General features: G+C 46.3%; 2 protein-coding genes across 3 annotated transcripts in view; one reads left to right on the top strand and one right to left on the bottom strand.

Moving 5' to 3' along the window:
* Positions 1-953: 953 nt before the first annotated feature.
* On the bottom strand, positions 954-6,852 carry TRMT5 (tRNA methyltransferase 5). 2 transcript variants are annotated; one of them, XM_040975482.1, is made up of 5 exons: positions 6,777-6,852; positions 4,894-5,549; positions 3,517-3,641; positions 1,626-2,277; positions 954-1,269 (listed from the first exon to the last, which is right to left on the bottom strand). In XM_040975482.1, the coding sequence occupies exons 1-5, from the start codon at positions 6,779-6,781 to the stop codon at positions 1,184-1,186; spliced, it is 1,524 nt and encodes a 507-aa protein (XP_040831416.1). In that variant the 5' UTR covers positions 6,782-6,852; the 3' UTR covers positions 954-1,183. The 2 variants fall into 2 exon arrangements, with proteins under 2 accessions (XP_040831416.1, XP_040831417.1); XM_040975483.1 differs by lacking the exon at positions 6,777-6,852 and adding an exon at positions 6,574-6,731.
* Positions 6,853-6,907: 55 nt separating this feature from the next.
* The window catches only part of SLC38A6 (solute carrier family 38 member 6), a 60,587-nt gene continuing 53,841 nt past the window's right edge, over positions 6,908-13,653 (top strand). The window contains exons 1-3 of the mRNA XM_040975481.1: positions 6,908-7,123; positions 8,099-8,229; positions 10,498-10,571. Coding sequence (XP_040831415.1) covers positions 7,016-7,123; positions 8,099-8,229; positions 10,498-10,571 — 313 coding nt within the window. The 5' untranslated portion in view covers positions 6,908-7,015. The remainder of the gene's footprint in view (positions 7,124-8,098; positions 8,230-10,497; positions 10,572-13,653) is intronic.

Raw genomic sequence — 13,653 nt, 5'->3', positions numbered from 1 at the left:
CTCGTGGCTGAAGTCCTTGCACACATCAGGATCCCGTATGGATGCCAGTTCGTGTCATGGATGCTCCCTTTCTCATCCAGCTCCCTGCTTGTGGCCTGGGAAAGCAGTCAAGGACAGCCCCAAAGCCTTGGGACCCTGCACCTGTATGAGAGACCCAGAAGCTCCTGGCTTCGGATCAGCTCTGTTCTGGCCCTACAGCCTCTTGGGAAGTGAACCAGCGGACAGAAGATCTTTCTAGATAGCCTTCTCTCTGTGTATCTGCCTTTCCCATAAAAATAAATCTTGTACTATTCATATAGAAAGTGAAATGTATGGCGTGGCTATATACATGGCACTCAAAACACTGCCAAGTTAGCAGCATGTAACTGCGCTGCGATGTGCCAAGTAGCAGTGTCACGTGAGTCGCATTGCATCTGTGCCAGAACCACGTGCCTCTGCCGCGCTGTCATAAAAACAGCAGTAGACAACCCGGAAAGCACGGAGTACGTGCTGCTCGGGTAAAGCCTCACTCTGGCAGTAACACGTCACAAAATGCTACTGATTCTCAGTCACTGGAAAATGGCAAGAATATTCTCAGCAAGCAATGCAAAAACAGGTAATTGACCAGATTTGGCCTGTCTGAGCCAATAAATACAGTCATCTCTCTGTTTTTTTAAATTACTTTTACAATGAAGGTTAATGGTGGTAGAAAAATTATAAAAAAAAAAAAATAGCTACCTTCTTCAATTAAGGATAACCAAGAAAAGCGGCTTCAAGTTAGTAATGCAACTATCCATCTTTAAAACTATCTCCCCAAACACTCAGAATAATTACATATACTTACCTGATAAAAATGATGTCGCATAGCTCACAAAAATACAGTTGTGCATAATTTAGATATTAGATTTAGCAGACCTGATTATGCTTTTTATTTGATAATCCTGCTTATAAGACAGCAGCATAAAATATACCAGTTTGACAGTAACTTAATTTTTTAAAATTTATTAGGCAGTTTCAGAGACGGGAGAGACAGGAGATCGTCCATCTGTGGGTTCACTCCCGAGAAGGTTCACACCCATGTGGGTGCAGGGGCCTACGGACTTGAGCCAGCCTTTGCTGCTTTACCAGACAATACTTTGTGAAACCACACAAATTATATCTCAGTGTATAAAAGTCTGGTGGATAGATGAGAAAACATTTCCAGTTAAGTGTTTGAGGTAATTGATGTTTTTTCTTCTGGAAACGCTTTATCTGTCTTTTGCCGTTTAATAGGTGGAGCTTCGTGTTTCTCTGTAACAAATCCAGAAAACTTAGTTTAGCTAAGACATTTAACCACTGAAAATATTTTGGAAAAAAAATAATATATGCATTTTGAAGAATCTGACCATCCTACCATCCTATGTATGACCTGACATCTCTGAGGATTTAATATTTTCATCAAATGGCATTTTATCAGACTAAAAAGTCTATCATAGTAAAATGTGTAAAACTGGAAGAAGCTAGCCACAGTTGAACGGCCAGGGGTCTTGAACCACGCTCACTAGAACTGGTTTACTCTCCCCATTTCCCGATTTCATCTATGGCCATAAAGGAGGCTACCTGAGAGGTATTAAGAGTTCCCGTTCAATTTCCCGGAAGCCACGCACCTGGCTCTGTGCTCCGCTTCCGGTAGAGTACAGCAGCCGGGATCTGGAAGGTGATACACAGCATCTCCTTGTTAGGGGCCACATTTCTAACCAGGTGAACTGAACTGGATGCTTCCAGGGAAACGCCCAGCACCGCCCCAGCTCGTTGCCGCACATCTTCTACAGGATTAGCGTCTTTGGAAAAGCTGTAGCAGTGCACTATGGGAAGGAGCTCGCGGCTGCCCGGCTGCTCATCTAAAAGCGATCTGAAGGCACTCAGAAACTCTATGGCCTTTGCCGGCAAGTTCATGACCACGTGCACGGAGTGCTGTCTTTCCTTTGACAGTTCCAGCTGCTGCATTAACTCTTCTCTGACCGGTCCTTGAAGAAAATCTTGCCCATCCATGTTGAAGACTTTCACCTTTTGGTCCACTTTATTTAATTTGCAATTGTGCAACAGCCATTTGTGGGATTCAGGATTGAGATCATTGGCAAAAACAGTGCAATTTTTCTTCGCTGCTGGAATGGCAAAGGGCCCGACACCAGCAAAAACATCAAACAGGATATCCCCTGGTTTGAGAAGGTGTGCGATACGGCTGTGTTCTGTAGAGAGCCGAGGATTCCAGTAGACTTTTGAAAAATCAAATTCATAAGTGTAGTTGTTTTCTCGAACCTGGAAATGTATAAGGTTTTGGTTATCCTTGGCCCTAAATTTCAGCCATTGCTGCTGAGTAGGTTTACACACGCACAAGAGCTTGCTCACACACAGCCACTGTCAAAGCGAAACATCGGACAATCAAAAGCACTTCAATTGAATTCTGGTGTTCTTGCTGTTCTTCGGCTGAATTAATACATTGCATTAATTTTTGGTAGGAGGAGATGATTCTTCAAAGCCAAGCGACCCTTCATCTCAGCCTCGGTGCTTCCTGAATCACATGTGGAATTTTTCAGAAGGGCCGACTGGCTGCCTAATTATACTTCCTTATGTCACCAGTTGGAGAGGAACAAACCTGTCATTTGAGACCCAGCGCACAGAATCTTCACGGTGTGCAGCTAAGTGGCAGACAGACTTGCACTAATAAACAAGCTTCCCTCGTTCAGTGTGTGGTTAGCAAAAGGGAAGCAAAAGAGACGTGTTGCTCAATTTCGAGTTTTTACTATGTTTTTAGACAATTACTTGGGCCTTTTGCAAATATCATGTCTATAAATTAAAGCTGCTGTTTAGAACAAATCAGTTCTGTGTTTGCTTACCAAACACCAAGTTTGCATGGGCAAGTGAAAAATACACAGAGAAGCTAAATACTGAGCCAAACTAAGCCTTTATCTGTCATTTTTTTTGGGTCTATCATCAAGGACATGTTAGAATACAGAAAACAAAATTTAAATTATAGCCATGGGATATGCTATAACCCATCATCTGAAGCTCCATGTTTTATAAACAAAGAGTTAAAGAGCAGAAATTTCCCAAATTGTACAAACCACAAAGAAACGGATCTTCAAGCTTATTTACTCGACCTTGATGACCAAGTTAGAGACACAACCTCTGCCTCAGACACATCGGATGCTTCTGGGCATTACTAAGATTCCGGAACTGGAGCTGTTCCTGTCAACTCAGTCTTTCCAGGTCTGACTGTGTGACGATACTGTTTTATAACTCGCTTTTCTGTAACCTAACCTGTCAGTGCGCAATTTATCTTAATAAAGATGGAGCTAAGAGATGCTGAATGACGTCACATCCTGCTGTATCACTATGGGAGAATTTAAAGTGCACCATCCCATCATCAGTATTGACAGATGCTCGCGTCCGCATCCATCTCGAGCACTGGACCAGTATTTTTCATCTGCACCCTCTCTTCCTTTCCTGGGCATTCACCCCGACACCCGCACTAAGAGATGCTAAAACACTCTATACCTTGCTTATCATGTTCTCCTCTCCCGACAGCACTTCCATTTGGAAATTTCTGTATGTATTGTCAATATTATTGATTTTATTCACTGCTGAGGTGATTCCTGGATTTTTGTCGATCATAACTTCACCTAAAAGACAATTATACAATAAATACTTCCACTTTGGTTACATAGTAAAAGCTAAAACTGCGAACATGAAACCACTGAATTGTGCTTCCTTCGGGATTAAGAGAAAAACTTCATCCACTGTAATACAGCATCCAGTTTCTAAAATTCAACACACTGCTAGAGTTGATGCCTGGTAATCGCTGATATACAAACAAAAATGTGTGGGTACGGTTTTTTAAATCTTTTCATTTATTTCATTTTTTCCCCCCATTCCAAATAAATGGCAGAAGGAGGAAACCAGATGGAGAGAAAAGTCCCATCTTCTGGTTCGTTTCCCAAATGCCTACAGTGACGAGGACGGGGTCAGCTGAAGGCAGGAGCACAGAGCTCCAGGAGAAGCGGATGGAGCCGAGCTCTGCTGCCTCCCAAGCTGTGCCAAGCTGCGGTCTAGAACCAGGGCTGCCGGGGGGCCGGGGCATCTCAAGCAGGGCTTTTTAAACTGCTGTGCCACGATATTCAACACTAAGGAAGACATGTTGAATTGAGTGTACTAAACAGTCCTCCTTATTTTTGCTGAATCTTTTCAAATGTGTTCCAAGTAAATCAATTTGCAAAACACCAAGAATTCATGAAAACTGTTAGTAAACATAATCTTGAAGACCTATTAAAGTTCTGAGTACGGAACACTGTTCTTTAAAGCTGCCAATGCTGAGAAGTCCAGTTTAACCTACGCTGCATCTGGAGTGGTCCTCCCAGGGGCTCCTCCGAAGAGCGCTGCACTGACAGACTCGGGCAGCTCACGGACCTTACAGAGATTTTCTGAATCCTGGCACAAGAGCTAACGATGCCTCACTGCCATCAGGGCCACGTAAGCAGCACCTTCGGAGCAGTCTTCCCCACATCGGGGTCTCTAAGGTGACATCAAATGATCATCTCCCCTTGAAAGTAGATTGACAGCAAGGAGCGGGGTACCCCCACCCCCATGCCTCCTGCCCCCTCTGTGGACAGAGGAGGAAGAAAAAGAAAAAAAATTAACTGAAACATCTCACCCTCTTTCCTCCCTCTCCTCAGCACCCTCACCCGACTCAGAGGCCCGTATCCCTCCAACTGTGCCTATAACTCAATATTTACTTTTTTTCTCAAGATCCTCTTCTCAATTATGATGAAACATATTACTTCTGCAATGTAGCACCTCCAACATAATTCTAAAAACTAAAATCAGAACTTGCTGATTGCATTCTAACACCTGACCATCACCTAGGCACACACCTACCAATTAAATGCTTGAATGGCAGCTGATGATCACGCAGGTTCAAGTGGGCGATATGTCCAACTCTGCTAAACCCAGAAGTCACGTCCTGACCTTCAGGGAGCACAGCTCTCAAAACTTCTTCCGCCTTGAAGTTCTCATAAGTCAGTTCCAGAGTGTATTCAGATATCTGAGGATCGACGTGCAGCTGCTGCAAAGCCCTGAGCTCTGCCTCCTCAAAGGGGTCCCTGCCAAGCACCTTGCGGGGGTCCAGCAGGAGGAGTCTGCTCTCTTGGTCCTGGGGGTCTTCGACCACACGTTTTATCCCCGGGCGCTGCAGTGCCGTCCTTTTAAGCGACCGCATGGCCCTACTGACTACTTCCTTCTTCACCTTAAGCACCGGGATGGTGACCGTCTTTTTAAAGGCTGTTCTGTCAAGTTTGGTCATTCCGCGAACCTCAGCGGGTGGAGAAAACAACACACAGTCGCTCTCCTTTGGTTCCATTTCAGGCGTGTTGGGGAGTCCTTCTCTTGGATCCAAAACCATGCCAGGGACTTTGCTCAGCAGCGGAGCGGTCTGCGATGGCCAGGCTAGCAAAGCCAGTGCCTCGGATCCTGAACAAGGAGAGCCGTGCCTTCTCCAAAGACTTCCTAAGACTCCAAACAGCCTCGAGAGGACCCTTTAAAAAAGTTACTGTTTTTAAAAAACACCATAAAGCTACAAGCACACACACACACACTCGCATTCTGCTATTGAAAACCTTCTGCTAAATGCTGGTGAGTAAAGCAGTGCTACGGGGCAGTGTCCTCTCTTTACAGCAAAGGATGACTTTTTTTTTTTTTTAAATAAAATGAAAGCTTAAGTTTATTTTGCCACAAAAATGTTTGCCATCTATGCCTAGTCTGCATTTTCATCTTTTGGAAGGCCTCCTCCGTTAACTGTTCAGCAGCCATGGACTTGGTGCATGGAGCCAATAACCACACGGATGGACTACTGACTGACGGCCAAGAACCCAAGGAGAACTTTCTTTAGTGGCAGACAATAAATCTGCATCTTCAACCCATCTTCCGCCAGGCCAGGCTATCCTCGGTGAACTTCAACACTCAATTATCTGCCAAATACATCTGGAATCAAAAGGCTGTGACTGGAATTAACGGACTTAATGACGAGGCCATTACATACACAAGATGTCAATACTTTCTAGACTGTTACAGGCGCTTACTGCGCCAAGTGTTGTGAAACACGCCGTACACACAGGACCATCTTTGGGAGGTAAGTATCATTTGGGGGCTCCCTAGTGATGCAGGGGTCGGCTGGCATCTCAAGGAGCTCCTTGCCAAAGCGCCAGGGATGGCAACACATGGTAACCCAAGTACTTGGGCTACTGTCACCCACGTGGGACGCGAGGACGGAGTTGCAGGCTGCTGGCTTTGGGATGGCAAATGCTTTCATTTGGGGGAGTGAATAATCCATGATTATATATATATATATATTTTTTTAGTGAACTACTTCAAAGTGTCGTTGCTAATAAACAGCAGGTTAAAAACTCTCGTCTGACTGACGGGTGCTTGTGTCCTGCGCATTTTTGCCCGTTTGTCAGTGCTGCTTCACCTGGCCACGTGTCCCGCCTGCAGCTAAGGACGCATGGACTTTGCCGAGCGTTAAAAGGCCCTGTCCCCGGAATCCTGCCAGGAAACACACACCTCAAGAGCTCAAGCCGGGCGGCCCTGGGTCAGTTCACCAGAATCGCGGGTTCCCAGCGTGAAACGCGGCGTCCTCACCACCCTCTGCTCCCCGCGACGTCTCCGAGCGGCCGCCCCCGGAGCGCCTGCACCCTCGAGCCCCCGACGGCGACACAGCAGCCGTGGGCGTCGCTCTGCAGCTGGCTCGGTGGCCGGACCCTCACCTCATGCTCCAGAGCCGCTCAGCGATGGGTCCTCGGCGAGTGCACCGGGTCGGGTGGACCCCGCGGCCGGGGCAGACGTCATCAGGCCGCGTCGACTCCCTCCGGCCTTCCCTGGCGGGGCTGAAGTACGGAAACCCGGAAGGGCCGGGCGCGGAGCTCCGCCTCTGACTGACAGGCGACGCGGACGCGGGGCCCGGGAGCCGGTCGCCGATGGAGTTGGGAGTCAGCGGCGGAACGGCATGGAGACGACCTGGGGGAGCGTCAACGCTGAGCCGGGCTGGTCCGTCTCGGCCCGGCAGCCTGAAGAGGCGGCGGAGGCAGATGAGGCGAGTCCGTTGCTAAGCAACGTAAGTGCGCTGGCCGACGCCGAGATGCTGTGGGTCGGCAGCTGGCTAGGGACGGGGTGCTGTGCTGGGAGAGGGGTGGCCCCCGGCCCCTGAGGCCCCTGAGACGGCAGCCGAGGTCCCTAGGCCGTCTGCGGAGCTGGGCGGGCTGCTGGCTGAGGACAGAAACATGCCAGCTGAGGTGCAAGCGAGGCAGCAGAGTGGACGCGGGGGTCTCGACGACCGCAGCTGGCCCGGGACTGCGTGACTCACTGCTCTCCATTAGAGCCTTGGTCGCCTTGTTACTTCCTCCGCCTGCCTTGTGAGGTCTTGCAAGAGTCACGAGGGTTTTTTTTTTTTTTTCCTTGTCGCGACTTAGTCATGGGAGGTCTGTCATGGTAATGTGGGGACCCTTGACCTGCTGGTAAGCGTAGACAGGCTGAGCCATGCGCACCCCGCTTTTGAACTCGAATTCTTGGGTCTTAACAACTGCAGGACTTTGTACCCACCTGCTCTTGGAAGAGAGGGGGTTTTCAAGAATACCCACGCCAGAGCTACGTGAATTTCCACTGATTCTCCTTGTAAGGGCTTCCTAACCATCTTTCCGGATTGTTCCAGGCCAGTGGTCTTCATGCATTAAGCTTATACCTAGAGTACAGTTTTGCAGTCCTGGAAACTGAAGCTCAGCAGCTTCAGGCAGCCATCCAAGCTGACTCAGGGACTCTTGGAGGAATCATGTGAGCCGGGGCCAGGTCACTTCCCTCCTGCACCCTGCACCCAGCACTCCCGAGCCCTCTGTCTTCCCTGGCTTCCACACAGTGGTAGCTGTAAATATTCCTAAAGCCTGCCTGGCCTCTGTCCTCCAGGATCTGTGTTCTTGCAGGGATGGGGGAGAGGCGGGGGGCTTAAGCACCTGCTGTAAGTCAGGGAGCTTGCGGGAGATTTGTGGCTGAGACCTGAACCTGACCAACCCGGCTTGCCGGAACTTGTGTCTTGCAGGAACTTCATCGGCCAGAAGCCCCCGGTGTTTCATTTGGCTTCTCGGTGTTTAACTTGATGAATGCCATCATGGGAAGTGGCATACTTGGCTTAGCTTACGTCATGGCAAATACTGGTATTCTTGGATTTAGGTGAGTTTTCCCATCACCTTTTTGATACCCTTTTTATAATACACTATGAAGCAAAGAGGTGGCTTCTGGAAGCCTGCTGTTGTCCTAACTCTAGTTATTTGTAGAATTTTCGTATTTTTCTTGAGACTTCTATCTTGTTGCTAAGCTGTAGCTTCTATAGATAGATGCTAATTTGTGTTTCTTAAAACAAGGAAGTGTGGCTAGTTTTTAAAAGTATGAATATGATCCATATTCATTTATAACCTAACAGTTTGAGCCTCTGCCTGGAGCATTCACAACACGAGTTTAAAGTGCTTGGTTTGAGTCCTCAGCTGTATCTCTGCTTCAGATCCAGCTGTCTGCTGACATGCCTGGGAAGCAGGCAACAGGTAGAGAGGCCTGGGCGGAATTCCTGGCTCCTGGCTTGGGCCTTGTGCAGCCTCACTGCTACAGGCATCTGGGGAGCGAGCACGCATCACTGCTTCACAGCATTTTAAGGAAATACAGCAAAAAGAAATTTATACTAGCCACATCAGGTTTTCCAAAAGTGAATGCCATTTTTCAGTAGTACAGATTACTTCTAAACAGCGTTTTGGGGAATGCAAATAAAGCCCAGGAGCTTTTCGTTCCTGGCCGTCTCCTCCTGTTCCTGTTGCGAAGGAGTTTGTTGCACTTTATTTGAAAGGCACAATTACAGAGAAAAAGAGAGAGAGAGAGAAATCTTCCATCCTTGGGTTCACTCCGCAAAGAGTCACAATGGCCAGTTCTGAAACTAATGACATGGTGTGACCATGGAAACCAGGAGCCGGGAGCTTCCTCTGGGTCTCCCACGGGGGTGTAGGGGCACGAGGACTCAGGCCATTCTCTGCTGGTTTTCCAGCCAACAACGGGGAGCTGGGCCCAAAGTGAAGCAGCTAGGGGGCCCTCAACTGGCACCCACAAGGGATGCTGCTAAGGCGGCAGGCTGAGGCTTACGTTCTACCCCATGGCGGCAGCCACCAGGCTTATGTTCTAAAGCAGGGAACTAGACCAGCGTGCCCCAAACAGAAAACATCCCTTGTGTTTCTGGATTCTCAACACCTTGTGTGTGTGGCTTGTTATTATAATGTGTCATGATGATTCGCTTTCAGGTTAATCTCCCCGCCAAACTCTAGAATCCTTTAGAACTCAGCTTATCACCTGGAGCCAGGGCTAATGGAATGAATGTACAAGTTTGTTTTGTCTGTCAGTTTGCAGCAGATCTGTCTTACTAGGAAATTTAAAAATGCATAGGTTCTCTTTTAGGTTTGTTTTCTGTCTTTATCCCGGATTTTTTTTGAAATAAGCAAATTATTATGGGATGTACTGACAGACTATCATAATTTTTAAAAAGTCACAAGACATAATTGGAGGGTTGTTGTTTTCCTTTGAAGAATTGTGATTTATATATGAAAGTTTACAAAAATGCAAGATGCATAGGACTAAAGGATATTGGGTGTTCCTTTTGTGACTCATGCCAACCCATTGCTTTGTGAGGTCTCTGAGCTGGATCCACTGGCGCGCGTACTTTCATCTCTCCGTTTTGCTACTTATGAATGAATGTTAACTGAACCACACACAAGTTCTTTGATGCACCAGGGACAGCTCTAGAGCCGGAAGCTTGTCCCTGGGTAGTCTACCTGAGAATGAGTAGGAAGCATGTTTCCTTTTTGGTTCACACTGTTGGTCAGAGGACTTCAGTCATTAACATCCCTGGTGCATTTTTCAAGTTATGTCGTTAAGAGTGTGTTAATTGTATTTGTGTGTGTGTGTGTTTGTGTATAGATGCTAGACAGTACAACCTTAATGCTTTAGGTGAAGGTGTTGTGGGGATGTCCACCTCCCTGGAATGGCAGGGCGAGAAGGGGAAAAGGAAGATACTGGGATTTCATAACCAAAATAGGAATAGGAAAATGTGTAAGGATTATTGGATGTTAAAAAAAGATTGTTGGGTGGCTAAAATGGGAGATACCACAATTGTTGCATGGCTGGAACAGCAGTCAGCAGACAGTGGGAAAGGAACACATTTATATTTTAAATAGCTTTTTCTCTTTTTTTTTTTTTTGATGTTGGAAACACAAAGCAGTCATTTTTCACATACATTTGGTAAATACAGAAAAGTAGAAATGTATATTCTTCCTGTCTTCAGTGGCTGGAATGTAACATTCCTTATGAATACTTGAGTGTGAAGTAATTTGTTTTTATGATGAGATATCATAGAGAAGAAGAACTTTCCGGGAGAGGCTGATCTTCTGTTCTCTTGTGCTTTAGTTTCTTGTTGCTGGCGGTTGCCGTCGTGGCTTCGTACTCGGTCCATCTCCTGCTCAGCATGTGTGTTCATTCAGGTGAGTGAAGGTGTCGCACGCACCGTGTCATTCGACAGGACATCCCTTGAGTTTGTGGGATGTTTCAGCTTTCACTCCCAGGAGGCATTCGTTCTCTTTGGGTAGCAGGTTGGAGTGGAGACCTTCCCTGGGGGCGTGTCCAAGGACCGGACGCCTCCCTCCACATCACAGGGCCAGCTTTGTTCCTGCCTTAGCGCAGATCCGGGGAGGCTCCCAGAAGGCGTGAAAGGATCCAGACTTTATGCTCGCGGTGAGGCAGCCCAGTCATGCTTCTCCTGGGGTGATCATTCCCTCAAGGAAAACATCTTCCCAGACCCACCGCTGCCTTTCCTGTACCCTCTTCCTGGCGGCTACACACAGGTAGGGACAGCAGAACACCGAGGGCAGGAGCAGGGTCCTGAGCTTTGGAATCTGTTTAAAAATGCCCCGTATCTTTTATTTCAAGCCGAAAGCAAGAGTTTTTCCTTAGTGACAAAAGTATGTACATTTAACATTTTATATAATATATTTATAATATTTATATAACATACTTATATATTATATAAATATGTTATTATGTATAAATATATATATATATATGCACTTACCAAATGTCCATGCAGCAGGTTGGGTCAGCCCTAAGCACAAAGTGGAGCTGGGAATGCAGCCCACTTAGCAGTGCTGGCTGCACCCCAAGTTCTTGAGTCCCTGCATCAGTGTGAGAACCCTAGAAAAAGCTTGTGGCTTCAGCCTGGCTGTTGAGGCCGTTTGAGGAGTGAGCTGGTGAATGGAAGATCTCCATCTTTGCCTTTCCTTCTAACTCTGCCTTTCAAATAAAAATTTGTTTCTAAAAAAGAATTTTTGAAATGATTCCTCCAAATATTCTGTGCAGGACTGGATCCAGGCCACAGTCAGAGGACAGGAATTCAGTCACTCCTGTGGGTGGCGGGAACTCAGCCGCTTGAGCCATCCATCACATGCGGGGGTCTGCCTTGGTGAGCAGCAGGAGTGAGGAATCAGACCCAGGGAGTGAATCTAGGTGTTCCGGCGTGGGAGGCAGACCTCCTCACCAGCACATAGCCACCAGGCTCAAGGCCAGAGCCCTGCAGCCATTCTCACACAAAACCCACTTGAAGACCTGTAGTTTGTAGCTGCACTTTGTACCACTGTGTGTGGCCATCCAGCCCACAAATGCACGCCTCTGCTCTAGGAGCTTGGGGCAATGTGCAGACAGAGAAAAGTGCTAGATGGTTGTACATCCTGATCTCAGAGTTCAGGGGTGATAGCCGTAGGTAAGTATCTGCACGCTGCTAAGTTTCCTTTGCAACTTGATCAGAATTTTAATTTTGCATCTTGAGGTTTTTCTGCTTTGTATGAAAAAAATCATTTTTATGGCATTATAATAATTCATCTAACCTCTTAATTGATTCTTTGCATGAATTATCTTTAAAAGATTAACACTTTCATCAACTGTGTGCCAATTATGTTGTCACTAAGTAAAATGATCCATTAATTTCAATCAGTTCAGAGTAATGGTTCATTTATGTTCCTAAGTAATGGTTTTCTCTCCCTCAGTTTCTGTATGTTTAACTAATTTCTAAGATCGTTATTCTGTTCTTATAACTATGAGATGCACGAAGTGAACATTTCTGTTTCTCTTTCTTTTTTCTTCTTCTTTGATTTTTGTAGCGTACTTGGGTCCAGGAACTAACTTCTTCGCTCGTTCTTCGTATATACTGCTGGGCCTGTCTCCCGTTGAGTTACTCCAGTCACTGTAAAACTCTCTGTAGAGGTAGGCTTTTCTTTAAAAAAAAAAAAAACTATATTTCATATATAATTTTATTATCATTTGAAATGCCTGGCTAAAAAAATATTCAAAATGATTACTAGAATTATCATTATCATCAGTCCTCTTTAGTAATAGTATTCCTAAGTGCATTTAACTGAATAATTGAAAATAGTCACTTCTCTAAAGAAGAAAAATTTTCCATCTCTTCTGGAAAAGATGCCTCACTGTGCAGAGTCATCAAGTACACAGGCATCCCCCTGTGTCCCACCATTCGGGAGGGTCTCGCTCCCCCTAGAAATCCAGGAGGGTTTCTGCAGTGTAGGCTTAGCATCCACGCTTTGGAATGGGACAAGAAAAGGGCATGTGTCCCAGCTGAATCTCAAACTGAAGATGCTTTCTAGCTTCTTATCTCAGTGGTTAGTCAACTTGCCATGCTAAACACAAAAGGGGCCCAGAAAATGTAGCTTGTATCAAAGATGGCAGTGAGCTAACAAAGTCAGAGGTTCTCATACTCAGCGAGAGGGAGAGAGACACCAGTTGCTTTGTTCATTCTTAAACCCTCTGTCCTTAAAAAAGAAAAAAAAAAAAACACTAAACTCTTAACTGATGTCGTTTTAGAGTACAGGTTGATGATTCCAATCGAAGCTACACTTGCAGAGTTGAGCTGTTTTTGGACTTCTCCACGTAGATGTTTTACAGGCCCTTAAGCACAGAATGTTCAAAATTAAGCATATCTGTCTCCGGTGCCTCAAATATGTTTTTCTTCCCATATTCCTGCAAATACCAGTTTATAGCTCTTTCAGTTGATGCAGTCACTCATTAATTAGTTTTGTAAAAATTTCTGAGATGTCTAATTCACGTTCCATTGCTACTTTATAGAGGAAGCCATAACTCCTCACTTTGGTAATAATAGACCTAAATAATGACATCCTTTAAATTTTTCAAAGGGTTTATTTGTTTTTATTTGAAACGCAGACTTTATACAGAGAGGAGGAGAGACAGAGAGAAAGATCTTCCATCTGCTGCTCCACTCCCCATGTGGCCCCAATGACCAGAGCTGAGCTGATCTGAAGCCAGGAGACCTGCCGTTCAAATACATAATTAAACGAATCTTTAAAGAAGCAGAAGCGGGCCCAGCGCGATGGCACAGTGGTTAAGGTCCTCGCCTTGCACGCTCGGGATCCCATATGGGCGCTGGTTCTAATCCCAGCAGCCCCGCTTCCCTTCCAGCTCCCTGCCTGTGGCCCGGGAAAGCAGTCAAGGACGGCCTAAGGCTTTGGGACCCTGCACCCGCGTGGGAGACCCAGAAGAGGC

The sequence above is a fragment of the Ochotona curzoniae genome, unplaced genomic scaffold, assembly GCF_017591425.1.
Source record: "Ochotona curzoniae isolate NIBS_2020 unplaced genomic scaffold, NIBS_Ocur_1.0 contig_2688, whole genome shotgun sequence".
In the NCBI taxonomy this organism is placed as follows: domain Eukaryota; kingdom Metazoa; phylum Chordata; class Mammalia; order Lagomorpha; family Ochotonidae; genus Ochotona; species Ochotona curzoniae.
Note: the sequence above shows the minus strand (reverse complement) of the source record. Positions and strands in the feature narration are given on the sequence as shown.